General features: G+C 41.6%; 6 protein-coding genes across 9 annotated transcripts; 4 read left to right on the top strand and 2 right to left on the bottom strand.

The window, feature by feature from the left end:
* Positions 1–120: 120 nt before the first annotated feature.
* LOC104426109 (probable serine/threonine-protein kinase At1g54610) lies at positions 121–4,831 on the top strand. 2 transcript variants are annotated; one of them, XM_039305575.1, is made up of 7 exons: positions 121–620; positions 705–989; positions 2,264–2,560; positions 2,849–3,076; positions 3,532–3,632; positions 3,720–3,837; positions 4,313–4,831. In XM_039305575.1, exons 1-7 carry the CDS (start codon positions 321–323, stop codon positions 4,628–4,630), a joined length of 1,647 nt encoding a protein of 548 aa, XP_039161509.1. In that variant the 5' UTR covers positions 121–320; the 3' UTR covers positions 4,631–4,831. The 2 variants fall into 2 exon arrangements, with proteins under 2 accessions (XP_039161509.1, XP_010037359.2); XM_010039057.3 differs by having other exon boundaries at positions 122–620; positions 2,243–2,560.
* Positions 4,832–7,291: 2,460 nt separating this feature from the next.
* Positions 7,292–9,887, bottom strand: LOC104426108 (ATP-dependent Clp protease adapter protein CLPS1, chloroplastic). Its single transcript, XM_010039056.3, has 3 exons — positions 9,671–9,887; positions 8,368–8,512; positions 7,292–7,724 (listed from the first exon to the last, which is right to left on the bottom strand). The coding sequence occupies exons 1-3, from the start codon at positions 9,729–9,731 to the stop codon at positions 7,463–7,465; spliced, it is 468 nt and encodes a 155-aa protein (XP_010037358.1). The 5' UTR covers positions 9,732–9,887; the 3' UTR covers positions 7,292–7,462.
* A 1,921-nt stretch (positions 9,888–11,808) lies between these two features.
* Positions 11,809–17,673, top strand: LOC104426107 (carbon catabolite repressor protein 4 homolog 3). 2 transcript variants are annotated; one of them, XM_010039053.3, is made up of 13 exons: positions 11,809–12,242; positions 12,790–12,953; positions 13,049–13,114; positions 13,196–13,248; positions 13,337–13,418; positions 13,632–13,718; positions 14,479–14,571; positions 14,655–14,687; positions 14,781–14,893; positions 15,106–15,217; positions 15,330–15,415; positions 16,374–16,458; positions 17,143–17,673. In XM_010039053.3, exons 1-13 carry the CDS (start codon positions 11,936–11,938, stop codon positions 17,242–17,244), a joined length of 1,383 nt encoding a protein of 460 aa, XP_010037355.2. In that variant the 5' UTR covers positions 11,809–11,935; the 3' UTR covers positions 17,245–17,673. The 2 variants fall into 2 exon arrangements, with proteins under 2 accessions (XP_010037355.2, XP_010037356.2); XM_010039054.3 differs by lacking the exon at positions 14,655–14,687.
* A 1,215-nt stretch (positions 17,674–18,888) lies between these two features.
* LOC104426106 (lipase member M) lies at positions 18,889–23,578 on the top strand. 2 transcript variants are annotated; one of them, XM_010039052.3, is made up of 9 exons: positions 18,889–19,143; positions 20,024–20,197; positions 20,544–20,946; positions 21,052–21,320; positions 21,423–21,491; positions 21,570–21,626; positions 21,997–22,049; positions 22,154–22,229; positions 22,339–23,578. In XM_010039052.3, the coding sequence occupies exons 1-9, from the start codon at positions 18,905–18,907 to the stop codon at positions 23,273–23,275; spliced, it is 2,277 nt and encodes a 758-aa protein (XP_010037354.3). In that variant the 5' UTR covers positions 18,889–18,904; the 3' UTR covers positions 23,276–23,578. The 2 variants fall into 2 exon arrangements, with proteins under 2 accessions (XP_010037354.3, XP_039160722.1); XM_039304788.1 differs by having other exon boundaries at positions 19,005–19,143; positions 20,019–20,197.
* Positions 23,579–23,805: 227 nt separating this feature from the next.
* Positions 23,806–25,336, bottom strand: LOC104426105. The gene is made up of 2 exons (XM_010039051.3): positions 25,143–25,336; positions 23,806–24,965 (listed from the first exon to the last, which is right to left on the bottom strand). The coding sequence occupies exon 2, from the start codon at positions 24,568–24,570 to the stop codon at positions 23,980–23,982; it is 591 nt and encodes a 196-aa protein (XP_010037353.1). The 5' UTR covers positions 24,571–24,965; positions 25,143–25,336; the 3' UTR covers positions 23,806–23,979.
* On the top strand, positions 24,709–26,837 carry LOC104427777. Its single transcript, XM_039305278.1, has 3 exons — positions 24,709–24,781; positions 25,975–26,387; positions 26,485–26,837. The coding sequence occupies exons 1-3, from the start codon at positions 24,709–24,711 to the stop codon at positions 26,575–26,577; spliced, it is 579 nt and encodes a 192-aa protein (XP_039161212.1). The 3' UTR covers positions 26,578–26,837.
* The last annotated feature ends 1,060 nt before the right edge of the window (positions 26,838–27,897 follow it).

The raw sequence follows: 27,897 nt of genomic DNA, 5'->3' as shown, positions 1-27,897 counted from the left end.
GACTGATGCTCTGTTGTCTTCAACCTCCTCTGCTCTCGCAGTTCCACGCTTTCGCGGGAGCCAGCTCTGTATCTGTCTCTCTCTGCTTCGACATGCATATATATATATATATATATACACACACATATACGCACAGCACACGCGCGGCGCATACAGTATAATTCGGACGTAAAACCCATCAACGTTTTCCCTCGAAGATGATGAACAAGGGGAAGTAGCTAGCTAAGCTCGCTGGCCTCGCTGGAGTGCCGACCGAAGCACCTCCGAGTCTTCCTCCTCCCCTCCACCGCGTGCTGCGGTGGCTGACCGCATGATACCAGATGGGTTGCATCCCCACCATCATCTCCGACGGCCGCCGCCGCTCCGCCGCCCCCGACAAACGCCGCCCCCGCCCTCGCCGGAGCTCGAGCGAGGGGGAGGCGCCGCCCCACGCCACCGCCGCTGGCTCTGAGGGGGGTGAGTCCGCCCGCGGTGCTCCGGGGAAGGAGAGGCCGGAGCCGGCGCCGCGTTTCGTCGTCAGGAGCCCGCAGGGCTGGCCGCCGTGGCTGGTCGCCGCGGTGGGGCATGCCATTGGCGAGTTCGTCCCTCGCTGCGCCGATAGCTTCCGGAAGCTCGCCAAGGTACCTGTACCGCCGGCGGCGTGCTCTTCTTCGATTGTTTTGGCGCTTAGCGTTCTTTGCTCTGACGGTTGAATCGTGTGGTAGATTGGGGAAGGCACGTACAGCAACGTGTACAAGGCGAGGGATCTGGTGACGGGGAAGACGGTGGCGCTGAAGAAGGTCAGGTTCGATAATCTGGAGGCGGAGAGCATCAAGTTCATGGCGCGGGAGATTCTGGTGTTGACGAGGCTCAACCACCCTAACGTGATCAAGCTCGAGGGGCCGGTCACTTCGCGCATGTCGTCGGGCCTTTACTTGGCTTTCGAGTACATGGAACATGATCTCTCTGGAATCGCGGCCCGCCAGAATGGCAAGTTCACTGAGCCTCAGGTGACCTCCTTTTTCTCCAAACCTGTCCGCCTTTCTTTCTTACTTCCTGGTTGCGTATTCTTGTGTGGGTCTGTTGATGCGCCGCGGTTGTTTGAAATCATCCTTGGATTCCGATTTCGTTGTGGAAAACTGGGGATTGATCAGATGGCGGGTTTTCTCTGTTCTCTACAGTTGTTGCTTTGGTCGCGTTATACAGCTCTAGCTCTGCTTTCTCGAGGGGGCTTTCGTGGTGATATGAGCTTTTGGTTATACACTTGACGGCCAATTCAGTGTATAATTTGTCATGGCAACGGTTAAACTATGTGTTGGGCAGAGAATTAGAGTGATAGATACGAGTAAGAGTTGAATTAGAATTTTGGGAATTTAATTTAGATGTGAATGTTCAGTAAAGACTGAAGAGAGGGGTTTGGAGACTGTCAAATTATCAAAATAGTAAATTTGCGGAATTTAGGAAGGATGCCTATTTGACTTGTGAATGTCTAGTAAAATCCTGCGCCTAAGGCGCACAGAGGTGACTTGCAAATCCTACTCAAGTTTTGGATGTTAGAAAGGATCTGTACTTCATACTGACCAACCAGATCAACAGTCCGCATACTCTCTAAATCTCGAGGCTCCATCTGCGAGCTTGTTTTGCCAAAAGATAAGTTCTCTACATGCTTCTGCAATTCCGGTGCAAGCTCGCACAATCTAAATGGGGTTATTCTTTGTTGGTTTCTCGTCCATTTTTTTTTTATTTTTTCCATTTGCAATACTTGCTCAAGGAGCTGAGCATATTGGTCTCAAAAATAAGAATCATCTTTTGTTCTGGTCGTTGGAGATTTTTTAGGGGTGATGAGGTATATCGATGGAGATTCACTGCATGCATATGAACTTCTCAAACATGCCAAACCGTAAAATTTCATTCAAATATTCACATGTTCAGGAATATGATTGTTAATATGGCAAAAAAGAGGGTCGCTTGATTTTTCAATAGCTTTTTAGGCTGTGCACGAGCAATGAGGTTCATCGCACTCTTCACATGTTAATCAGTTTCACCTGCAGAACTCATGGAAAGTCAGTGCTAAATGGAATTGTTTGGTCTCTAGTCTGTTTGTCTTAAAGATATGATAATATTGTCTCTTTCCTTTTGTTTTCGGAGTTCACTGGACTTCAAAACATCCATGATTTGACATGGTGAAATCTCAAGTTTTCTTTCAGTCTTCTTTGGGTTATCTAAAATATGAACTCCTGTCCTCTCCAAAATATGTGATCAGGTCAAATGTTTTATGAGGCAGCTGTTGTCAGGGCTTGAGCATTGCCATAATCATGATGTCCTGCACCGTGATATTAAGTGCTCCAATTTACTTATTGACAATGAAGGAAACCTGAAAATAGCTGATTTTGGACTGGCCACATTCTATGATCCTGAGCGCAAGCAAGTTATGACCAATAGAGTCGTTACACTATGGTACCGAGCACCGGAGCTTTTGCTTGGGGCCACCAGCTATGGAATTGGCATTGACCTCTGGAGTGCAGGCTGCATTTTGGCAGAGTTACTGTATGGAAAGCCGATTATGCCAGGACGGACAGAGGTACTTTTGAGGCCTTACTTCTTATAATAGTATCCTGGTGGCATGGTCATGTCAGTAAATATAAACAGAAAATTCTTTCCCAAGTGATAACCATGGGTAGGGAAGTCATCTGTGTCAATCAATAGGTTCTGTAACACAGTCTAGGCTCTATTTTCCATATGTATCCTCAGTTGGCTGGTTGCTCACGTATTGTCTATATTCCAATGGAATAGTTTGCTTTGCTTGCTTTGCCTCAAGGCTGAAGCTTTTGAATGCTGACTTGCATTTGATTTTTTCTCTCTTTCTTAGGTAGAGCAACTGCATAAGATTTTCAAATTATGTGGCTCACCATCTGAAGCATATTGGAACAAATTCAAATTGCCAAATGCCAATATTTTCAAGCCGCCACAGCCTTATGCTCGTTGTATAGCAGAAACATTCAAGGACTTTCCACCATCTGCTCTGCCTCTCCTTGAGACTCTGCTTTCGATAGACCCTGATGAACGGGGCACCGCCACAACAGCACTAAATAGTGAAGTAAGTTATGGTAACTCAATCTGTTGAATAGAGCAGCCTAGTGTTCTGTACTTGATGGAATGAATAATGAATAGATTGCAAGAGTGTTCTTGAAGCAAAGACATGTAATATGACTCCAAACTCGCAACTAGTTTCAGTTGGTTCTTTCCTCTCGGAAGATGAAAACAGTTTGTGAAGCCGGAGATTTTTCCTGAAACAAAATTATTCATGAAAAAAATAATAAAACCGTGCCATTTTTTTTTTTTATGTACTTTGCATGCCCTTCTTTTTCATTTTTTTTCTCAATTTCTATGATTTTCAAGAATGATATCAGGGCAAGCATAACGCAGTACTTTCTTACCTGAAGCACTATCACATGTACATGGTCCAAGCTAAGAAATTTATTAGTGGGCTAGGTGACAATCCTCCTTTGGGCTAATTCATAGAAGTTTAACTTAGTTCACTTCCCTGCGTAGTTCTTTGCTGCTGAACCTCATGCATGTGAACCATCAAGCCTGCCAAAGTATCCCCCAAGTAAAGAGATGGATCTAAAGTTGATCAAGGAAAAGACGAGAAGGTTGGTATTCTTTCATTCCATATTTCTCTCTGCCTAAGCTATTGATGACCATGTTTTTAAAATGAGGTTTCCTTTTCATGTTCAAAGAGATTCAAGCAAGAGACCCAGTGCAATCCATGGTTCCAGAAGAGATGGAATTCATGATCGAGCTGGGAGGGTAATTCCAGCTCCAGAAGCCACTGCAGAGAATCAGGCAACTCTCCATGTACGTGATGCGAATTCTTCATTTAATGTTCATGTATATTCTCGAATGTGCTGCTGTTGTATGATCCAACAGCAAACGTCATTTACAACTGGAAGTCTGGAACTTCATTTGCATTGTTTGAATATCCTAGGACTTTTAACTCCTTAAACAACATGTGCATTTTCCCACTCATGCCCTTGCACCATGTAGTCAGTATCAGTTTTCCTTTGCATTCACTGCGTTGAACTGTTTCCTGACTTGGAGCTCAGTATGAAGGTTAATACACTGATACTTGCCCAATCCAGAATTGCTATTTCAGTGAGACCAAAGTCACCAAACATATAACACGTTCTTTGTTTGGCACTTTGCATTCTTTTGTTACTGTTTAGTATAGGGAAACTGTCGCTGCTATATGGAAAATGCAAAACGGACCCAAACCATTGGATGGCACTTGTCTTCAGGGTCGTCTCCTTAACTGTCTGTTGTAAATCTGCAGAGGCCGAGAGCTATGAAGAAAGCCAACCCCATGAGCAGAAGCGAGAAATTCCCACCAGCCCATATGGATGGAGTGGTTGGATCTTCTGCTAACGCATGGCTATCTGGTCCAGCATCAAATGCCGCACCTGATTCCCGTCGACACCGTTCACTTAATCAGAACCCATCAAGTTCAGTTGGAAAGGCTTCAACTGGATCCTCCACAACCCAGGAAACGTTGAAGGTGGCTCCCGAGTTGTTGCAGGTGGGAAGCTCATCCTCGCATCCATGCCATCGGATGCTTGTTTATGGATCCAATCTCACGATCAGAAGTAAATAGTTGGTGCCTCTGGCTCTGGATGCTTTCTGTAAATGGGAAAAGAAGAGCAGCACACAGACTCGATAATCTTTTTGTTGGCTAGGATCCTTTAGATTCTTTTTCCCCACACAAGTTCTGTATCTTTTTTCAGAGAGTAACCATTTGTTGTACAAAAGAATAAAGCTTCTGCATTGTCAATGTCAACCTATTCCTTCTGTTATCCTTTTCCCTGTTTCTTTTCCATGACGGAGCTTTTGTCCATAGCACTATGAACTATAACCCTGTGATGATGTAGCTAAGCTAACAACGATGGCGGTGAAGATATTGAACACCACGCTCAGTACATTACAAATTATTCAGACAGGAAACAAATTTTCTCAACCCCATCGAATGGATTTGCTGTTAACATGAAATGTTCTCAACTCGATTAATCTGATCAGTTCCAAATCACCTTCAGAAGCCACTGCAAATGCATCACCTTCACCAGCCTAAATCTGTAAATAAATGTGCACTGCTCACCGATTCAGAGAATTATTTGAAAACAACGCTTGAACTAAACATGTGGAAACAAGATGATCCAACTGATATCAGTGTGGGACCACGAGAATCGATTTTCTAGACTACCCATTGACAGATATTAATTTAAGGGATAAGTGCACTGAAATGAAAATCTTAAAATTAATTGTGAAAATCAAACCGCATTTTAAACTTTTATGTCCCGGAATTTCAAGCATATCAGGTTTTGGTGACCACAATATCAACAAGATATGAGGATACAGCTGTTGCTTAGATATATGTATATATATATATGTATGTCTGTCTGTCTGTCTAAGTGTTTATTTTATTTTAACAAAAATCCGATGCATTCCTTTTTCATCAGGAGACTTCATTTGGAAAAAAAAATGCAACTCTTCCATCGAGGAAGTGAGTGCGAAATTACGAGGATTATCAAATAACTTGGAACAGGCAGCTTTTTCAATGGAATCCCAATCCCCATATTGGATAAAGAGTATAAAGAGGCTTTATTTATAAGTGACGGCACCTAAATGCATCCAGCATTAATGTCCCAACTCGAACACTAAAGAAAAATCACGAAAAGGGGCAGCAAATATATTTCTTTACAGATGGAAGGTGTTTACCAGCTAAATTGCTTCTCTTTTTTCTTTTTTTTTTTTAAATTGGTCGAAAGCTAAAATGCTTATGGAGGGTAGCTTCCGAGTGAATTGGGTCAGCTTTAGGAGTTTGGAAGTGCCTTGCTGCTCGCCCCACCAGTTGACTTTGACTTCTTAGAGCTTTTATATTCGAAGGAGCGTCCAGAGCTAATCTTTCTTCTTGTCATTTTCTTTCTAATAAATCCTAATATACTCCGGCCCAGGTTGATTCAGACATTATTCATCTCATTCCATAGGCAAGATCAGACTATATTGTTGTAGCATAGTCCACGGAGCCCTGTCATTTGAAGAAGTGCCATTGAGTTATTGTTTTATCATTAAAGCCTATTTCCCTCCGCTTCTCAACTTGATCATCACAGTCCAACTACACAGGCCAGTAACTCTTTTTGAAAACAAAGGCGACCACATCAGCTGTTTGATGTTTTTTTTTTATTTTTCCTCAACCTTCTACTGTATTCGAATTTTTTTTATCCAAACTCAAGTTAACTTAATTACTTTGAATTTAAGGAGATGTTAGGGATAATTAGAATAATTCTCTAATATTTTTTTTTCTATATTAGAGAAAATTAGGATATTTTCGTTGGTTTTTTTTATCTCTCAATATCTTCCTTTAATTGTGCATAACTTGATATGTTTGTTATCTTATATAATCATCTCACCAAGCCTATAATTAGGCTGATTTAATCTCCATCAACACATATAGAAATATATTGCTATTCCATATTTCTCCCTTCCACGTAATATTCCTTATCTGGACCTAACACTCGAACACTAGCCACGGGGTATAGCTAGTCAATCTAAACATTCTTGATCGAACAAATTAGAGTCATGTTCATACAATAAATTAATTCGATCTGTGCAATTCCATCGAGTGTAATTCTCATTAGTTAAATAAGTCTTAGCAAAAGTGAAGACTGACCAATGGCCTAACGGATTCTTCCGTATGGCAGATACATCCTATCAATTCCAAACATTGATGAAGATGTAAGTTGGAAGAAACCCGTTGGGGCAAACTCGTTCCATCAACCAAACACAACCACATAATCGAATGTCACCATCATGTATCTCAACCTTAAAACTGTGATAAGTCATCAAGTCCACCGATCATCACCGATCATCATCAATGCTAAACGTACTAGGACTACACCTACCACGAGAAGATGCACTAAAACAGAAGAGGGAAAAGAACCACTTACCACAAGATAGCTTGCTCCTCTGATCTAAGCCATTAAGAACAAGGGTGCTTCACACTCCTCATTGTGTGCTCACATGAACTGGTGCATTTCAGTTCTCAAACAACTACAACCAGAGCAACCAGCATAAAAATATGACAGGAACATTACTCCAATTTAATCAAAAGCACGCCAAGAGGAACTGGGACCGAACAACAACTTGAAATGCATAAAAATATGACAGGAACATTGAGTTTCAAGGGAGCACGCACGTCCAATTTAATCAAAAGCACAGGGGGCAGCAGGATTCCGTTTTTCTGAAGAGGAACTGGGACACATTCGAGAGAACATCAGACACCTTAATAATGATTTCTGAAATATGGGAGTCGCATTTTGATTAATATGAGCGTTTTCCATGTACTATATACATAAGAGTTGACTCTACACTCAGATGCCGATTGCAACTGCAACACACAGCACTATGGAGAAATGGACCATCATTGTTAACTTCAGCATCCACCACTGGCTGGCTCAATGGAGCTCAGGAGCCCGTTACCTCTCAGCTGCATGCAGTGCTCTTCTGCATCTGCTTGAGTACATATAATCACGACTGAGAGGCCATTGTAATGTGCCTCCTGCATGATGTTCACGGCATTATCTAGCGTCATTCCAGGGATAACCTTCATGAGAACTTGGACAACATACTCCCTCTTGTTGAAATTATCGTTGTGCAACATCACACGGTATGGAGGGGCTGTTTTCCTGGATTTTCTGAGACACATACAAACATGATGTTTACACGTATCCTAGCTGCTCTAAATTCATCCATCAAAAGGAGGGAGTGGAAAAAAAGAAAAGACGAAAAAGAAACTGCACACTCATTTGTTAGTGACATCAGAGACACCATACCGCTTGCTTATAACAGTCGCCCAGTATTCTATTCATTGTACTGTGTCCTTAATAGCACCCATAATTTCAACTGCATTTTGTTTTCCGACAAAAAAAGGGGAACCATTGCATCTTTCTTTAGCCATGATGCTAGAAGCGGAAGTCATGCTTGAACAAAAATTAGTATTTCATCAGAGAATGAACAAGGGCATATACACAGTGCAGGTCAAGCACAGATGCAATCAAATATAAAAAGACTTGTCCTAACACCCAGTCCTTTATTCAACTAGGCAGAAAACCCAATGATCCATAGTCTAAATGGTGCAGAGTAGAGTAGGCCAGGGGAGTTTCTACCCATTAATTGCCATACAATAGCGACTATAGCTCAACCCAGAGATCGAGGACAGCAAATTGCTAGACAATTTAACAGGAAAATGGTGAGGATACTATTCTGTTGTGGAATGGTACAGACATGAGCTGGGCTCTAGATTATGGAGAAGCTCCAAAGGCATTTCAGTGTCTATACCTCACATCAAATTCAGACTCCCGACCAGGTGTTGTCTCTATGGTTGGCCTCTCCAACAACCCACCACCCTTTCCTAATGCAGTGGTGGACATTGTCGTTAAACTGCTTCTGTAAGAGCATTGTTTATTAAAGTAATGTTTATCCCCTGCCAGAGTCATAAGAATCATAATATAGAAATATAAGAAGCACTGTGGAAGATGTACAGTGAAAAATAAAGGACCTACTGAAGGTAAATATGCCATAACCACAAACAAACAAAATCAAAGAGACGCACAAATGACTGCTGATGCAGGACACATTCACCATATTGGAGTGACTAGATTGAAGAAAAATGCAGCAAGAAGAGCATGCATGGCTCCCGCCACCTATATGCAAACTACACTTATATGCAGATTAAGAAACAAAACTTCTATTTTGGAACATAATTGATTAATGCAAATTGTCAGCATATTAGAAAGAAAAATCAAAAAATGCCTTGCAGACTAATTATACGCTACACCCACTCCAATCTCAAACAAAGCATGAACCAGTTACAAGCATAACCAACTACAATCTTCCATCATGGACTACACATTCAGCCACTTGCACCAACTCCAGACCATTTGCAGTCACGTTAGAAAGCGGTTAATCAGATGAAAATCCCAATTAGCTGGGTACGAGTAACCAATCACATCAAAGTCCTCCAATCTCGAGCATCTTCGATGTGGAGCAAAGTCGAGGAAACAACTAATAAGCTTCCCATCTTTGCCCAACGCGTCAAAGTGGACCAATGCCACTTCCCCTCCAAGCTTTCATTTCAAAGTCTTGACCAAATTAACTCATGGGCAGCAGCACTAGACTCCGAGCTCCACCAATAATCATCGCGTAAAATTTGCCAACCCGCCCACCAGTCACCACCAACAATGCCGCCATACAATCTTATGATTCCGTGACCAAGGGTCCCCAGTTATCTCCAAAGAAACGACAGAAAAGCTCGACAATTCGCTCGACCCAAGAACCACAGGCAGAGCAACATCCTCGTCCACCCCGAGCCAAACAAAACATCTCCGGCAAACAAGATTACCCGACCCAACGAAAGACCCAAGACGCCCGACCCGAATCTGCAAGAAAGTCCTCTCGGGTCGCGGAACCAACATTCCCGACCGATACGAGAACACCCAATTCGAAATAAATAAATAAAAAAACCAAGAACGAGTTCACCGAACGAAAAAAAAGATCGAGGAACACGCAAGACGCCACGCGAATCGAACGCAAGAATCGCGGAGCCACGCATCGAAGACGCCGCTACGCACGCAGTGATTACCCGACTTGCTGAAGACGTGGTGCGGGGAGAGAGCGACCCGACCGCAGATTGCAGTCTCCATTGCAATTCCCGGAGATGTCTTCCTCTCTCTCTCTCTCTCTCTGCCCTTCTCCTCTGCGATATTTTCTAGTGAGCTTAGCAGCAAATTAATTGGGGAAAATTTTTTTGGCGGAAAAGAAAAGTCACTTGGGACTATTTTTGTGGTGTCGAGGGGACGGAAAAACGGGTGCTTGGGAAAACGCGAGTTCGTTTGAATCGTCGCGATGCCGACACGTCGCTCGCCGGACCAGAGCCTTTGAAAAATACCCTGAGCTTGCGTATATATTTTTTTGTATATATCTTCGGTCGAGCTTGGGCCTCGTAGGACGACTCGTCGTTATTGCAATGACCCGATTCTCGTGAGTCCGAGTCCGGCTCGCCCGAGTTTAGGACCGGCTTTCAACCTTTTTTTTTTTTTTTTTTTTTCTATATTTGCGATTAATTTAACAAAAAAATTATTTTGATTTGAATTATGAAGTTATATGTGAATTTATGTGTCGATTTCATGTACTGGGGATGTTAAAATTGAAAAAACACCCGATGCACATTGCGCCGCAACAATTGAAAAGGATAAAAAGTTGAAAGTGAAATTCACATAAAATAGATTAATTTTGTCACGTATGAGATGTTGTTTTTTATAAATTCAGTGAAATTTACATAATTCGATAACTCATATAATGGAGAAATACTTGTGTTGGTACAGCAACACCATCGCATCAAATTTGATTCGCAGCAATAGCTTATCCACCAAATCGGATATGTTGTGATTGGATAATATAACAAATAGGTTCTATTTGAGCATTTTATGTTTCTACCTTATTCACCGTATTCTATTCAATTTTTTTAGGTCAAACACTAGTGGTACGCTGTTGGAATGACTAGTATTCGACATCTTAATCCAAAGGGATTGTCCAAAGTGCTTGATTTTGTGGCGATAAATCTCCTGTTCTCCAATCGCAACATTCCCTATGCATGTCCACTATCAGGTGGGTAGGTGCTTGGCCATAGTGATCATGTGATGATGGTACATGATGAAGTAAGCCAATCGAAAGTGAGAGATTTTAAAATTCACACAAAATTGATTAAGATGCATTATTATGCAATCCATGTGATTGATTGAGTCTACTACCATAAGCGATCATTGTGCCGGATCCATAAAACACTTTGTCCCCCTTTTGAGTAAAGGTTTGCCCGGAAGACATGAACGAGATTTGTTTGAATTCACAATGACTAATCTCTCTCAATAGGTGTGGATGTTCATTAATATTATGCATGATAAATTATCATTTAATTAATTTGACTCAAACTCATAAATAAATAATTAAAAAAAAAAAGAGTCTAGAATAAATTTATGCTAAAAATATTAATTCACTATTTGTTAATATCATTCATTTTTTTAATTTGATAAATTCAATTCCATTCCAATAATCCATAAAACTTAGAGAAAAAAATAAATAATCCACATTCTAGATTCGCATGTCAAAGCACATCGGAAGAGAAGAGAAAAAATCAAACTTAATGATAAATTGTACATCTCAAGAAATGAAAACAAAAGAGAAAAGAATACTATATTTTTCTTATTTCCCTTTTATTATTTTTATTTTTTACATATTTACATATTAATTTTTTTTTTTTTTTAATTAACCCTATGTATGTCGGAATTCCGAACTCATATATAAGAGTTCCAAACTCTAGTATCGTAGATTGTTAGGAAAATTGACTAAGTACCGGTTTTTTCAATATGTGTTGACGTAATATTGAAAAGTGTCAAAAACGTGTCGGAGTATTCAACACGATATAAAGGTCTCGGAGATTATTGGTGCTTCATGGGAGTACACCATCGCTTCATATGCGCGATGCAATTTATGTTACATGATAATTAAATATGAAGTTTCTCATCAAGTGAAAAAAAGAAAAAAAATACCGTGTAGTTTTAAAATTTATATTACATTTTTAGACATAGTGCGTATCTCGCAATTCTAATTTTTATTTTACGCGAAATACTTCAAACTTTTGAAAATACGATCAATGATTCATGTAACGACTCCAACCGCTATTTAAAGGAAATTTCGAGAATCCGCCATAAAAGCAAAGCTCTTTACCTGGCAGTTTCCAACCGCCAATTCTTAATCCGTTTCATCCAAGGCGGTGCACCGGTCACTGCACAGTGCACAGTAGTCCACCCCCTCCTCCTCCTCCTCCTCCTTCCTCGCTTCGGAGATCGCGATGGGCTTCGCAGCTCCTTCTCGCCCTCCTCGTTCTGCTTCTTCTTCGTGGCTCTGCGCGCGCCCGCCTCTGTCCGCCGGACTCTCCCCGAGTCATCTCTCCGCGACGCCGGCGTCCTCCCCGTTCTCGCGCAAATCCGCCGCGCTCCGCTGCTCCGGCCACTCCACGGAGCCCTCGTCCTCGCCGCCCCCGCCGCCCGCTCGCTCCTACGGCCGCCGATGGTACAATCCCCTCGCGCCGGAGGACCGGCCGTCGCCGGAGATCGTCCGCAGCTGGATCGAGGCCGATCGGCCGCTCGCTTCTCAAGGTGTGTCGTTTTGCCGAGATTCTCGGCCGGCTTCTTTTTTGTTCGGAGAGGTTCGTCGGCTCGGTTTTTTTTTTTTTTTTTTGGTCGAAAGGCTCGGTTGTTGACTTAGCAGATGTTCGCGATTGTTTAACTGCTGAACGAGGATGTAAATGGCGGAATGATTTGTTTAGTGCGTCTCTTCTTTGATGCGGATGAGAGCGATATCCCAAGTCGGACAATCGCAGTCTTAACGTGGAAAGATTAGGTCACGTCTCACCTCCCGTTGTTTGTGATAATTGGCCATACGTAAGCGAGTGCTATTTTAAGCAAGTGTTGTTGAATGTGGAGTTCCAAATGATTTGCTAGTTCCTCAGATTGCGGTATATACTGAGTATAACTCACTCAATCCCCAATCTAGTGTCCTGGAATGGTTTATAGGCAGGTTATATAGATGAGATTATTCCGCGGTGCCGTCAATTTTGGTTTAATTTATATCTTCGTGTGATTTTATGGTTCGTTACGTATATAAGAGGTTGATTGCCATTGGTGTTCCGTGTGTTTGTTTCAGCGAAATTTACCATGGTTTCTTACAACATTCTGGGAGATAAAAATGCTTCAAAGCACAGAGATCTATATACAAATATTCCTCCTCTATACATGAAATGGGAACGGCGTAAACGTGTTATATGCGAAGAGCTGATTGGATGGAATCCAGACATTATCTGCTTGCAGGTATATTTTCTGATCTTTCCTCAGGTATTAGTGCTAACTCTGGTGGCATAACATTTAGAACAGAAGGAGACTGATCGGTGCTTGCTTGATTGTAGGAGGTGGACAAGTATTTCGAGCTCTCGAAAATTCTAGAGAAAGCAGGATATATTGGTTCTTATAAGGTCGTTGTTTTCCCAAGATTTAATTGCCTAACTATATAATTGGCTAAAGGCATCCAGAGCTTACCTATTAAGAAATGGCAGAGACGCACTGGAGATGCTGTTGATGGTTGTGCTATATTTTGGAAAGCAAACGAGTGAGTTGAACACCGGCGAGGCATGAGTTACCAACCTCCCTACAAAGCTGTATTGACTAACTGCAATTGTCTGAAATTTTCTAATTAGGTTTTCGCTATTAGAAGAAGAGAGCATCAAGTTTAAAGAACTTGGTCTTCGAGATAATGTAGCACAGCTTTCTGTCTTTCAGGTAGGCATCTAGATGGCGAAGCTTGAACAAGAGTTTACTGAAACTGACCTACATTTAACTTTGTCTACAAGATTAATTATGGCTCTTCTATTTATTCAGTACACCTATTCTGATTCTGATGATTTATCTATTGTTTTTTCCCCTTTTCAGTTCATACTCATTTGGATAAAAAACTGCTTTCTCTTCGCATCTCACTTCTTTTCCTGCAGGAAGGCGTGCAAAGCGGAGTCAAAGAAACTGCTTGTTGGCAATATCCATGTTCTCTATAACCCGAGTAGAGGAGATGTAAAGCTAGGACAAGTAAGTTCTCTCTACTGCAGACCTCCTCTGTGAGCAGTGAAGTGTTGTGACCTTGTTTTCTCTTGTATCTTACTAGATGGCTAAAATATTAAAGATGTGCATGTTGATGATTGACCTCTGTTGTTATGCTTAGAAGAGGAACCAAAGATCCTGGGAGTATTTAGCTAGGATATCTACGTTGCTACTAGTTTGTTAATTATTGTAGCTGCAATGACCTTATAAACTGGAAAGAATTCATATGATCCTAAGAGTGCGATTGTGGCTTCATGTCTTGGGGGGAGTTTGAAGTTTGTGGTGTGTAACAGATGAGTTACAGCTTGTCTATATAAAATAGATGGAAGACTGAGGAAACAAAATTTTTTGGATAAGATGGAGGATGAACACGTACAAAGAATGTCTTTACCATAAAAGGCCTTTCCAGTCTTGGTAATTTTGTTTTTTGGTTGAATTCTTAAATGTGGTGCAAAAAGCTGAAAAGTGGTGATTTGCCTGTGCATGCCTTTAGAACTTAAACAAATTAATATTTCGTTTGCTAGAATACATGATAAATGAAGTTCTAAATATCTAATGGTACTTATCTTAGCATTTTCTAACGGGAGTTTGTATCTCAAAATTCACAAATGCAATATGTGAATCTTTTATGTCATTTGAAAATGAGGTGGGGGAAGTGTCCCACAATACATTTGGTTAATTAGATGGCTATCCTAATCAATTTACAATTGCTTTTGCTAATTCAAATGTGAGGTATATTACATTTCAGATTCGTCACCTCTCCTCAAGGGCACATATTCTGTCAGAAAAATGGGGTAGTATTCCTGTTCTGCTTGCTGGCGATTTCAACACCACTCCACAGGTAGAAATCATACACAGTAATTTTATTGGTCCCTCAGTCAATTGGAATTCCTTCGGTTGTGATATTTTATTTGCTAATGCCAGAGTGCTATATACAAGTTCTTGTCAATGTCGAAGGTGAGCTTCTCCTCATTTATTCTGATCTTTGAGCTAATGATGTCATATTCTAAGTCTTGCTACCTTTTGAAATGAATTTGAAATTCATTGCAGCTGGATATCATGTCATATGACCGAAGGGAATTATCTGGCCAAAGAAGTTGTCATCCTGCTCAAGTTTTTGGTGAAAAGCAGGACTTAAGTAACTCTTTGTTTCTGATAGACAGGTATATCAATTTGGATTTGCTCTTTTGCTGCTTCTGGTCAAGCTTCAGCTTACATTGAATGTGTGAAAAGCTCCATTTTGCTTGTCTAGGAGTTCTACACTACATATCAATCTAAAAGAAAGTAGCTTGATTTCTCTTCCTACGCTATATATGGCTAGAAATATTATTTCATGTTTGTTAGATTTTCTATACTGAAATGCTGTTTATCATAGATTTTTGACATGTGGCTGGACTGACGAAGAAATCAAAACTGCTGGTGGTAATGCTAAAGGTGAGGTTGTTGCCCATCCATTGAATATTAAGAGCTCCTATGCCACAACGAGGGTATGTTCCTTATCTCTTAATTTTGCTGCAAAGGGCAATTTATGGTTTTCATCTACTCTCCAGAATGATGATAACTGATTATGAGGGGTTTTTCAAATTTGAATATTCTCAGGGATCGGCGAGAACAAGGGGCTCAAACGGTGAACCGCTTGCAACTTCATACCACTCAAAATTTTTTGGGACAGTTGACTATATATGGTATGTGATATAGGTTTAACTAAAAGATTAACCATAAGCAAAGTGAAGATGAAAAAGAAAGAGAGTTGAAGAAAATCATAAGTTTGACTGTATAAGTACCTCAATCTCTTTTCTCCTTATTAATGTTTAGACATATAACTTAGTAAAAGCTACAAACGATGTATGTATAGTATTATTACAAATTGGATGGAAAGAGGATATGGCATCAAGCAATTATATGTATGACGAACTACAGTTACAAATATCAGTTTGTATAAATAGTAGTACTAGTATATAATGGTATAGTCTGGTCTACCTTGGGTAAGAAAACCATCTTTATTAAGTAAATACCTTATCTCTTGAAATGTGAATTTTTGGCCTTTGATTCTCCCTAGAGAATCCATTGATTAGGCTAGGAAATGGAAATAAAATGGTGAATAAAAAATAGTCAAGAGTCTGAGAGCTGATTATATGTCACAGTAATAGCATTGCATTGACTGATGCAATTCTTAAGCACTTGGACTAGTCATCACCTCTATTGGAGGTTCATCTTTATGAAGCCGCCAGACCTTAAATTTCTAAGGTCTCAGCTGCAGAGGAGGCCTATTCCATAATGGCTGTGGCACTATTGGTTATATGAAATTTGTCTTGTTCATTCCCTTGTCTCAAACAGATCCATTTGGTAAAGTCGTGGTTGGACATTGAAATTATAGACATTTTTAGAAGAGATTTCTTCCTTTACTTTCAGTTCATTTATTCTCATTGACCCAAACAATGCTCAGCTAAAGGTGACAAGGTTCGTTATTTCCAAGCTAAAACTTGTATAGGACAATGGACTACATGATGAATCCCCCCCGACACACACACACACACCCGCACACACACTAAAACAGTTTGATGCTAAGTATTTGTAGAGAGTGGGCAGCAGGCGAGAGACTATCAATTAACCGTTTCTGTTGGTGCTTACTGCTCGGTACAGGTACTCAAAGGGTGTTGTACCAACAAGAGTTCTGGACACTCCCTCAGTTGGTGTTCTTCGGAGAACAGGTGGTCTGCCATGCAAAGTAAGGACTTTATTTAAGATTGTGATATTCATAGGGGTTGTTCAAGGAACATTGTTTGCAGTCTCATCCTTTCTGTAACTATTGGCAGATGATCTTCCTTAGTAAGATAAAAACATGCAAAGTTTCCATAGTGAAAGAAAACCAGACTATTTAGATCCATAGACAAGCAACAGAACTTGAACATTTTGGATCAACAGGAAAGCTAACAACACAGTCTTAAGTAAAAAATCTAAAGACAGATGAAAAAAAACTATTTAAAACTTATTGAAGAGCTATAGTTTTAAGGATTCAATTTGGATGATGCCCTGGTGATGGTTGGCTACTCAGTACTGTTCATCTGGACAAATTTCAAACCCTGAAGAATACCGCATCCGCACAAGTAGTCTTGACCGGTTGGTCTGCCTTCTACTCCATTTCTCTTAATCTTGAATTATAGAATTCAAGTAACAGTTTGCTAGTAGGCCACATATAAGATCAGTAAATTATCAAGGAATTTGTTCACCTAGTTCATAGGTAGTAGTTGCACGCATCTGTGTGCATTTTCCTATCAAATTGAAGTTCATTCTCGATTAGTCACCCCCTTAATTCCTGAGTTAATTTATGCTGAGACAAATTACCTTTCATTATATGGGCCAACCGTTTTCTTTTTGTGCAACGGAATATGAATTAATCGTGATCTTGCAGAAAGTGGGGAGCGATCATCTGGCCCTGGTATCAGAATTTGCCTTTACTCAAGACAGCGATGTGGATGAAGAGGACACACTTGTGGCAACATCCAATATGTAGCAATTGCACCCTGGAGGTAAAGCATTATGAAGTGCACCTTTGGATTCTTTTCTCGCGTAACCAGAGGTCTTGATACCTTGATGTGAGCCACTTGCTGGATCATGCGAGAAAGTCGGTTCATGAATATCTGCGCTCAGTTAAGTGTTTCCCTGGAGTTGATTCTGGTTGAGATTGATTTTTAGCTATCAATCGTCACACCTGACAGTCTTATAGACTACGATTCATCCTGAAGCCGAACATAAAATTGCTGTAGTTATATCTGCATCTTCCAAAGTTCTACATGTTTTCTCTATCGTTAACCATGTCCTGAACATGTGAGCTTCTTTTGCTGCTCATTGTCCAACATGCACCTGCACCCATGAATTTAGATGCTTAATCTTTGGCCAGGGTACATTGCAAACTTTTAGTAAGCCATGTATCGTGAGTGAATCTGATAACTTGCATGGATGGATAAAATGAGAAGCCAAGCTACTTACGCATTTAAAGAAACCTACTGAGGTTTTCCAATGGATCGCAATATAATTCAATATGAAAACTTGATTTGGATCTATGAGTTTTTGTCACTACTACTCTTTAACATTAGGGGACGATGACGGGCTTCCATTTGGGTTTCCATAAGAATTGAAACGTTTGTTTTAAGCAAGCATGGCGAATATCAGGGAACTCGATGAACATTTTACCTTGACTGTGAAGAGGAAAATTTTGGCCAATTTTTCTTATGGATGCCTCTTTAACTTCTGCAACCACCGCCGATGGCATTTAAATATCAACGAGTAGCGCAGCGTCACTTGGATTCTCTCTCTCTCTCCTTTTGTGAACTCGACTTTCACAGTTTGATCATTGACTTACTCTAAATGCGTGTTTGGTCGAATTGATTGGGAGAAGAGTAAGTTCAACCCGGTGGGAGAAGATTAACTTCAAAGAATCATATTTCTTGCTTTCACTACAATGGCAAGTTAACGTGAAGCGGAAACCTAGAATTGGAAATGGGTATTTTGACTATTGAATCCGGTATTTTCCAATCTTATCAATTTGTATTCCTTGAAGAGATGACGCGAGCGTTGGTTGTCCACTTATCTTGGATTGTCTTGCGTGTCGGGATGATTATGTTCCCAAATTTCCCTACTTTCCCAATAAACCGGGCACCTCAATTTTGACGTATCTTTTACTTGCTTTTCCCGCGTTCCTAAATTGTTTATTGTGGAAGAAGAAAATGTGGATGGCATCCCCTTTCGGTTTTGGCATCGCTTCTTTCGGCCGGCAGATCAGAGAAATGCCTCCTTCGGAAGCCGTCTCCACGTATCCACTCTCCCTCCCCATCTCAACCGTCCATCTGCCCTCGAGGGTCGCATCGCCACGCCAGCGCACGGGCGGCAATCTCCGCGACCAGTCCCGAGCCACTCGTCAGCCGACACGCTGGAGCTGGAAAGAACCCCGGAAAACGACGCTTATCCCCCCGCCCAATCAGAACCCCCCGCGCCGCGTCCCTGCATGTCCCCTCCCTTAAACGAGAAGTAAGCAGCCGACTTGCGACGTACGGCAAGCATCGCCGCTGCGATCCCACGCGCCTCCCTCTTCCGCCAATCGCCAGCTTCCCCCGGCCCCACCTTCTCTCTCCTGCCTGAAATCCCTGTCTTGGAAGTTAAAACTAAACTAATAAATGGATATTGCCATCATTGATCCATTGCACTCTCGTTTCAAGAATCTCTGCCTCTGGTGTGTACGCACATATTTATATATGCCATTCTCGTGGCGGTTGAAGAAGAAGTCGCAGTCGCAATCCCACCTCTCCTTCCCTTCGCTCGCTCGTAAATTCTTCACGAGACCAGGATCGCGAAGTTGGCGCGGGCTTCGGAACATGCAGCGGCTGGTCGACAACGTGCTCGCAATCACTAAAGAGTGAGTCGTTCTTCGCCATTTTTTCTCTCTCTCTCTCTCTCAGATTGGCGGTTCTTGTCTTTCCCCTTCTTCCCGTAGCTGTGGGTTTTTCGAGGTTTGACCCGAAAGCAATCGGGACCCAGAGGGAAATTTGCTGCGCACTCTGTGATCTTATGTCAAGCAACTGTTTTTCCACCAGTTGTGATCGATCTGCGATCATCAAAATCATGGGTTTGGGTTGTTTATTGGAGAGGAAGAAAGATTGAACTGATATGAGATTACGGGGTTCTTCCGTGCTGGAGTTTCTTTCCACTATGAAGAGCCCATTCCCTCTTCTCGGGTTATCTTAGATTCGTAGAAAGATAGATAGATATTTGAATGAAAATTGATTCGCGCCACTAAGGGAAGATGTTGTGATGAATGGTCGTGGCCATTAGATGATATTCTCCAGTGATTCTGGTCCTGGCGCAGCAATGTTCGTCCGTCTTGTCTTTGGACTCAGACAAAGAATCTTTACTCGAGTGTCGTCTGACAAATTCTCATATGGGTGACCGGGTTCTGCGTGAATTTGTTGTGAATTGCGAACATTTGCAGTTGGAGGCGTGGACTGATCGTGGGCGGACTGATCTTGGTCAACGGGATCGGTGTTGTAAGGTTTTGAGCGGAGCAGCATATGATTTTGAGGATATAACTTATCGCTCTTTAGTTTTGCAATTCCCGTTCTTTGCATCAGTCACTTATTTCTCGTCTTTGTTGGCTGATGACTTTTTAAGCATTGTCAGTTTCTGGTCATTGGTGAATTTTCATTGTGTATTATTGTATATAATGTTGGCTAAGCTGTGAAGCACCTCTTTTGTGATAAAACAATGAGCAATTCCTTTTCTGTTCCTCTTTAGTGCAGGTCAGTTAAAACAGTTACATATGAATCTTTGATTAATATAGTGAGGCTCATTAATGGGGTTTCGGCACTTCTGCTGACCATCTTGCCTGGGAAGGCTAATATTCTAGAAGGTGCTCATGGATGGGAGCTCAGGCCAACTTTTCGTGGACCTCGCTTTCCTCGATGGATGGAAACGTGAGTTTAGTTTATCTTGGTTTTTACTTATGCTTTGGTTGATTCATCGGCCTGCATGATGAGTCAATGAAATAGTTGGGAAATTAAATAAATTAATAAAAAGAAAAAAAGAAAAAGAAAAAGAAGGCACTTATTATGTGCTAGTATGTGCCAGGGTTTTATCATGCCCCTCTTATTTTTATCAGGCATTGCAGGCTTTTTTGTTTGTAGGAAAAATAACTGATGTAGGGTTTTAATCTAGTTTTCCAGTTGGATATTTTTAACTGTGAATATTATTTTCATCTTCACACTGCAGTTTGCTGATGCTGATGAACTTTCTCTGTGATTGGTTTTGTAATTGATCCAGTGGTGTATCTTCCTTCAATCAATTCATCCATGAACTCTCTGTGGATTCTGATGAATCTTCAAGCATTGATTACTCATCGGAGGAAGAATTTAGTGATGGCAACATATGTCCTCCTTCTCCATTGTCCCAAAGCTCACGTGTTTCAAGAGCTAGTTCTTTCAGCAGATATGATGGGAGAAGAATGGGTTGGATAAGGCTCATACTTTCATGGATTTTGCTACCAGCAAAGATTCTGTTGTCCATGGTATCTCATGTTTTCTATCCTTCCTACTCTAGTAGTGATGGGAATGCTTTGTTAACGGAAAGTGAGAAGCCTTCGCATGTAAGCTCTGTAAAAAAGTTGCACACTCTCAAAGATCACATCATACACCGCACCACTGACAGACGACGTGGAGTAATTGAGGTATGGTGAAGGGCACCATGGTTGATTCCTTATGAGATGGTCTGCTGTTTCAATTAGAGATGCTTCCCTCGTGCTCATCAGTTTAATTTATTTACACTGATTCAGGATCTTCATCTAGCCATCGAAATCTTTATAGAGGCTCTGTTTGATATTGTTCATAAGGCAGCATCCTGCCTTCTCTCACCGGTAGAAGTAATCGCAATATTGTGGAGATGGTTTTTTCCTTGTAGCATTGGCAGTGATGATATTGATGGCAGCAGGTTGGATGCCTCTGCTCCTGAGACTCAGCCAGCTGAAACTCAAAATGGAACTTCTTTTAATCATTCTCTAAATACAGATGCTCGGACATGTCAAGATGTCATAACTGAGCTCGGGTAATAGTTAAAAAGGCTGCTGGCTTTTTCTTTCTTTTCTCTTCTTGGCGGTTTTTTTTTTTTTTTTTTTTTGGGCACCCTCTCACCATGCCACCTGTTCAGGTACCCATATGAGGCAATTCATGTCATCACTTCTGATGGCTATGTGCTTCTTTTGGAAAGAATCCCTAGGTATATTTTACTTATTTTCTATTTCAGTTTGTGATCTTGTTGCAACTCTGGGTTTTTATGGGTCAACTTTTGCCACAGACGTGATTCCCGGAAGGCAGTTTATTTACAGCATGGCATATTGGATTCATCGATGGGGTAAGCACTGGGCAGTCATTATTAATGGTGGTTGTTTTCCTTCTTTGCTTGTAATGGTTCTATTTTTGTATAGTCTGTATTTTCCTGTGCCGGGTGGTCTGGAGTGCTTTATTCACAGATCGAAAGTTCATGTTTCTAGCAGTTTATGAATCATTTATGGCTTGGATTGATCTTCTTGTTGCTGTCCTTTCAAGTCATGGAATTACATCTTGCCCGAGTGTATTTTCTGACTCATCTTCTATTTTTCTTTCCAAAATATTTTAATTTTTACCATGTGCTCAATACCATGTTAGATGGGTATTCCTTGTTTGATGATTAGATGTATTATAGTCCTTTTTCCTGCTTTTCACTAGCGGATTTTCTTGGCCAGTTGGGTGTCCAATGGGGTCGTTGGTTCTCCAGCTTTTGCAGCCTTTGATCAAGGTACAAAAATTTTCTTCAAGGACTTGCAATATTTAGATCACCTCAATTTTTGGCCATGGGCAACCATTAGACATGATCTTCTGACTTATCTCAATATACTGCAGGATATGACGTTTTTCTGGGAAATTTCCGTGGTTTGGTTTCCCGTGAGCACAATGATAAGAATATTTCCTCACAACAGTAAGTGCACTATTTCTTGATACATTGTCAAAACTCCATTTTGCATTTATTGTGCAAAGTTTGTAGTCCTATCGATGAGTTTGAAATTAGCAAATAGCAATTAATGCAGATATTGGCGATATTCCATCAACGAGCATGGAACCGAGGACATTCCAGCTATGATAGAGAAGATTCACCAGGTTAAAACATCTGAACTGAAACTTAGCCAGCCGGAGATTGTGGAAGAGACAGACAACAATCAGCGCTTCCAACTTTGCGCTATTTGCCATAGCTTGGGTGGGGCTGCTATGCTAATGTATGTCGTCACACGACAGATTGAGGAGAAGCCCCATAGGCTCTCAAGATTGATTCTGCTATCACCTGCTGGATTTCATCATGACTCCAATTTAGTTTTCACCTTAGTGGAGTATATCTTCCTTACATTGGCTCCTATAATGGCTCCTCTTATACCTGCCTTCTACATTCCCACGAGGTTTTTCCGGATGCTGTTGAACAAATTGGCTCGGGACTTTCATAACTACCCTGCAGTTGGAGGAGTGGTTCAAACCCTAATGAGTTGCGTTGTTGGTGGAGACAGCTCAAATTGGGTTGGCGTGTTAGGCTTGCCTCACTACAACATGAATGACATGCCAGGTGTCTCCTTCAATGCGGTCCTTCACCTAGCACAAATGAAGCGTTCTGGGAAATTCAGAATGTATGATTATGGGAGTGCATCTACCAACTTAGAGGTTTATGGATCTCCAGAGCCATTAGATATAGGCGAGTACTACGGGTTCATCGATATACCAGTTGATTTAGTTGCTGGAAGGCACGACACCGTAATTAAGCCATCAATGGTTAGAAAGCATTACAGACTGATGAAGAAATCTGGCGTGAATGTTATATATAATGAGTTTGAGTATGCCCATTTGGATTTTACATTCTCTCATCATGAAGAACTCTTGGCTTTTGTTATGTCGCGAGTGCTGCTGGTGGATCCAGCTCCAAAGCGGCAATTAAGTGAAAAAGGCATGAAGTTAAAGAGGAAAGGGCAGTCTAGTAGCTAGTTCCGAGTCGGAAATTTTGGTTTTAGGATTCCCGGTCACATGTTTGTTGTATTATTAGGCACTTGTAATCTGTAGTGTTATATCAGTGTGAATAGTTGCATACAGTAGAAGCTACACATCACGGTGAGCTTCCATCTTGTCTGTCTGCGGGATTTTAGCCGCTTGGGATGGAATGCCTAGTGAAGATCTGTAACACACTTTATACTCTGTATAAACCAATGCCATTTGTGCCGTACCATCGTTTCCATCTTAAGATTTTGTTGTATGTTAAGAAGCCTTGATGCAGGATCAATTTTCAGAAAAGATTTTCTTCTCATCATCTGCATCGTGTGATCGAGGAGCTCCTTGCGTCGATTAGTCGAATTGGTTCTTTTGCTTTCAACTTTGATTATTATACGAAAGTACTACTTGTTTACACTTCGTTATTTAGTAGTTACAGAGGCAACTAGCATGTTTTGTTCTTTAAGGTGGTTTTGGAGCCCCTTTTGCTAAATGGAGATGCTAGTGCTGTTGAGAGAGAGAGAGAGAGAGAGGGGTGTTAATCACTTCTACTTTCCAAATTTGAGAGATTGTTGTATACACTACACAAGTACACAATATTTTGCTCCTGTGCAATGGTCAATTCTGTTCAGTTGGTAGTTGACTACTTGTAATTAGCTGGAAAGAAAATCATCCAGTTCAATGCTTCCCCTGGCTTGCGGTCATCAGCCTTCATAATCTGGCTGAACCGATTGTTTAAAATCAGCATCCATGATGACTCCATCCATAATATGCACAACAATCTCGCCCTTCCTTGTATCCAAACTTTCCGATTCGACTCCATTGACTATTATCCTTCCATTGACAGCCTTTGATATATACAGAGCATACCCAGACAACGAATCATAAGAGATCTCCTTGCCCACGGGCACTGTCTCCGAAGTAAGAACTCGCGGGACGGCAGAGAAACCGAGGACACGCGAAACAACCGCGTAGGTGTTGTTAATGTTCTCCGCAGCAAAACTTTCAGTCGCGTTCAGCTGCAGATCACGCCCGAATGCTTTCTCCGAAGGGACGAAAACAGTGAAGGCAAGGTCTTGTGGCAGCATTTCCACCATCATCTCCCCGAACGTCCCTAAACGCCGATTCTCGGAGAATTTCCCGGCTTTTGTAGTCCGGTGAGATCCCACGGCATCGTTACCGGATGACACCTCCGGAAGCCTGAGTGTCGAGAGAATCAGTACGAGAAAGCAACACAGCGAAACAACCGTGCACACGAAGGCAATCGAATTCTTCGCGAAGCGCCCTCTTCTCATCTTCGGAGCATCTCTATGTCCCGATCAGCCATTTTCCTCCTAGTCACGCCCTTAACTGGACATTTCAGAATCCCCCAAAATGCATAGGACGCAGTAGAAAGAAAACATCAACCAAGGTACAATTGAATGCAGAAAGTGATGATTCCGCTCTGCGGTATACGCTCTATCAGAGAACCAACCCTTCAAATTCTTAAACAGCCTGAAGCTGTCGGTTTGTCTCTGAATTGACAAAGACCCTTTGCACAAAATGAAAACTTTTTCCACTCCAAAGCAACCCCAACTCGTTAACAAGCATACGCATTACCAACTAGAGTTCAGAAAGATCAATCATTCCTTTGCAGAACATATCAGCCCACCAGCTCGCCAACCGCAGCGCGCACATCAATATTTGCTTCCTGCAAGTAAAACCGAGACACGGATCAACGGAAGGTGACGATAGATCATGGAAGTTATTCCAGACGCCTACAGATTGTTCGATCTGAACAATCGCTAAACACGAAAGATCTGTATCGTCGAATCGAATCACGGAACGAAACCAAATGGGCAGTAGACAACAAACGTGGAGACGGTACCTCCACCAAGAATCGACCTGCACGGCATCACTAATGATGAAATCGCATTCTGGGTTTTGGCTTTGACGTTCTCGCGACGCTCTCTCTCTCTCTCTCTCTCTCTCTGTGATTCAACTTGGGATCTGCAGATCTCGCTCTCTCCAGTTGCTTCTTTTGAAGCTGCTCTTGGCTTGGTGAAACGGTGACTTCAAATTTTCCGGTTTCTGCGCTTTTTTTCCCTAATATTTATTATGATTATATATATTTTCATTTCATTAAATTAAGTCAGGCCCGTCCGGGTCATCCCACACTACAAAAAGGAAAAAAATTGATATAAATCATCTCTTAACTTAGATTAAAAGTATAATGTGATCTGTGAAATTTTAATTTATTTAATATGATTTTTTAAATCAGTTCAATATATAATATGATCCTAAAACTTCAATTTATTTGATGTGATCTATAAAATTTTGGTATATATTAAATTAAGTCATAGAATTATATGAAAATGTTTAATGTTATATTTAAACTTAAATTAATGAAATGACAAAATCGAATATTTTCAGATAATCCGGGAACTAAATAGAACATAGATTAAAAGTTTAAGAATTATATTAAGTTGCTTCTAAAATTCAAATATCACAATGAATATTTTTAAAAGTTTAAGATCACACCAAAATTCAATATCATTTATGCCATTATTCTTGAAAAAAAAAAAAAAAACTAAACATTTTAAGCCCGGTGGGCCATCCCTGGCCTGTCAGAGCCCAAAAAAATCAGGCCGGTCCTGGTGTGTGGGCTTTACGGGCTTTTCTGCTCGCCCCTCGTTATCTACGGTCCCTCTGAAACCGAGCCGAAGCGCAAGACGCATCACCGAGTTTGACCGGGGCGGTCTGGAACGAGCAGTGCACCGTTTCGAACTCGCCGCATTGCGCGCATCCGAAATTCTCGACCGTCGCGGGGGCGCACCGAGCGAGCCGCCGTCAAAAGGGCTCGCGCTCGGCGCCGTTCGGTGGCGCAATCCGATCAGCTACGACCGACGTCTCGAGTAGCGGGGGCGTTCCGGCGGCTCGCCGTCACTGCTGCGGCGACCGGGACTGGGGAGTGAAGGAAGCGGCGGCGGAGGCGGCGGAGGAACGGAGCGGTTTGCTGATGGTGGGGCCTCCGTATTCGCAGAAGTGGGGTTACGTTCGGATCATTGCCGGGACCATCCTCGGCGGCGTCCTGGGTTTCTACGTCATGCACCGCGTCGAGATCAGCTACAAGGTCTGATTTTGATCTTTCCTTCGTTTTTAATTGCTTCTGGGGGATTCTGGGTTTATGTTTGAGGGTGTTGGAACTCGCGATTTTTGGCATGTGGCAGGAGAAGATGAAGGAGAGATTGCGGCAGTACGAGATAGAAATGGAGAGGAAGCAGCAGCAGCAGAAGATGAATGAACTTGAAGATTCTGCTTAGTTCGATCCTCGTTCTTTCCTTTTTTTTTAATATCCTTTTAGCTCTTTTTTGACTGAATGAATTAATTGAGGACAGTCTTTTGTATCGTAACCAAATGTGAAGCTCAGTTTCGGGTCTTCGATCTTTCTTTCGCTTCTTTTCGTTTTTTTGTTTCTGGGAATCACGCAGGCTAAGAGGAATTGTCATTTCATGAAGTGAATTTTGATTTGGACTGAATGTGCTTATTTCCCATGTTTAATCATCTGGTTTCGCCTCTTAAATATTGATTATGTTCTTCACTGGATTGGTTTTTTGGGCTTTGGTGTTCCATAGCTACATGAAAGAGGCGCTCAGTTTATGGTTCTTTATTTCTGTGCCTGTGGCTTTTATCTTGATCGCGAGGATGTCGAGAATCAAGCAGTGGAGAATGTGTGCGTGAATGAAGTAGTGGCTTTTGCTGATCATTCTTGTGAAGTGCTTGATGCACTGACCTTTGCCCGATAGTGTCATCTACCATATTGTTGTTTTTGTATTCACTGAAACCCATGTCTGTTCCCTAGTATTATTCATCAAGATCGATTTGTCTAGCCCTAGTTATACGTGCCTATTTCCTCCATTGCTCGGCTATTTTCCTTGTTGAATACATAAATCCACACCTTGCGGATACTGCGAATGTAAGCAGACTCAGCACTTTGTCTAAGAGGGCATCTGTTCAATTACTCTGTTGCATCGGAGGTTCTGTTATCCTCACTGAAATTCAAGGCTTTGTTACTAGGAAGTATGCTTGCTGTTCCCTTTCTTTTGTTCCTTAGGAAATCATCTTACATGTTTTCTCTTTTGTACTCACCAGTAGAGTTAGCTCCTCGTGTTTGTAGGGTTAAGTTGTGTGCCTGATGCACTGTAAAGTGTAAAGTTGAATAGGCTCTGTGCTTGTACTTAGTTCAGTGTATGGCGAAATTTTGTGAATCTTGGGGTTCGCTCTCTGAGAGCCCTTTACTCATCTATGATAGCCTCCCTGCCTGATCCTTGCCCCTTTTTTTCTCCAAGAGCAAGTAGTGAGTGAGTTTACCTCCTGTCCTGGAATTTCTTCTTGTTAAAGAGAAATGCCACTGTTGATGAATGGACCAATCTACTTGATTCATTCTTAGTTTGTCAACACTAATATGCATGGTGATCTTTGGTGTCAACCTCACAATCAGTTGAGGGTGAAGCAGAAATGATTGCTGCTCTATCCTGATCAAGGGGGACTTTGAGGGACGAAATTATGCGGTTACATCTTCCGGTGTGCTCGACATGAACTGAACAATACAAGCGTGTGGTTCAGAAAGCTGCACAATCTTA

This window comes from Eucalyptus grandis, chromosome 11, assembly GCF_016545825.1.
Source record: "Eucalyptus grandis isolate ANBG69807.140 chromosome 11, ASM1654582v1, whole genome shotgun sequence".
Classification (NCBI taxonomy): Eukaryota; Viridiplantae; Streptophyta; class Magnoliopsida; order Myrtales; family Myrtaceae; genus Eucalyptus; species Eucalyptus grandis.
The sequence above is the reverse complement of the archived record's forward strand: the minus strand, read 5'-3'. Positions and strand labels throughout refer to the sequence as shown.

Excerpts from the sequence above, each read along its gene's own strand:
- LOC104426109 (XM_010039057.3), top strand. The coding sequence starts at position 321 with ATGGGTTGCATCCCCACCATCATCTCCGACGGCCGCCGCCGCTCCGCC. Across the intron at positions 621-704 it reads GCTTCCGGAAGCTCGCCAAG|ATTGGGGAAGGCACGTACAG; the intron begins GTACCTGTACCG and ends ATCGTGTGGTAG. Across the intron at positions 3,077-3,531 it reads CAACAGCACTAAATAGTGAA|TTCTTTGCTGCTGAACCTCA; the intron begins GTAAGTTATGGT and ends TTCCCTGCGTAG.
- LOC104426108 (XM_010039056.3), bottom strand. The coding sequence starts at position 9,731 with ATGGAGACTGCAATCTGCGGTCGGGTCGCTCTCTCCCCGCACCACGTC. Across the intron at positions 8,513-9,670 it reads CCACGTCTTCAGCAAGTCGG|GGGATAAACATTACTTTAAT; the intron begins GTAATCACTGCG and ends TGACTCTGGCAG. Across the intron at positions 7,725-8,367 it reads GAGTCTGAATTTGATGTGAG|AAAATCCAGGAAAACAGCCC; the intron begins GTATAGACACTG and ends TATGTGTCTCAG.
- LOC104426107 (XM_010039053.3), top strand. The coding sequence starts at position 11,936 with ATGGGCTTCGCAGCTCCTTCTCGCCCTCCTCGTTCTGCTTCTTCTTCG. Across the intron at positions 13,249-13,336 it reads ATATTTTGGAAAGCAAACGA|GTTTTCGCTATTAGAAGAAG; the intron begins GTGAGTTGAACA and ends TTTTCTAATTAG. Across the intron at positions 15,416-16,373 it reads GGGACAGTTGACTATATATG|GTACTCAAAGGGTGTTGTAC; the intron begins GTATGTGATATA and ends TGCTCGGTACAG.
- LOC104426106 (XM_010039052.3), top strand. The coding sequence starts at position 18,905 with ATGGATATTGCCATCATTGATCCATTGCACTCTCGTTTCAAGAATCTC. Across the intron at positions 20,947-21,051 it reads GACGACGTGGAGTAATTGAG|GATCTTCATCTAGCCATCGA; the intron begins GTATGGTGAAGG and ends ACACTGATTCAG. Across the intron at positions 22,050-22,153 it reads TTTTGCAGCCTTTGATCAAG|GATATGACGTTTTTCTGGGA; the intron begins GTACAAAAATTT and ends AATATACTGCAG.
- LOC104426105 (XM_010039051.3), bottom strand. The coding sequence starts at position 24,570 with ATGAGAAGAGGGCGCTTCGCGAAGAATTCGATTGCCTTCGTGTGCACG.
- LOC104427777 (XM_039305278.1), top strand. The coding sequence starts at position 24,709 with ATGATTCCGCTCTGCGGTATACGCTCTATCAGAGAACCAACCCTTCAA. Across the intron at positions 24,782-25,974 it reads TAAACAGCCTGAAGCTGTCG|CCGAAGCGCAAGACGCATCA; the intron begins GTTTGTCTCTGA and ends TCTGAAACCGAG. Across the intron at positions 26,388-26,484 it reads GCGTCGAGATCAGCTACAAG|GAGAAGATGAAGGAGAGATT; the intron begins GTCTGATTTTGA and ends GGCATGTGGCAG.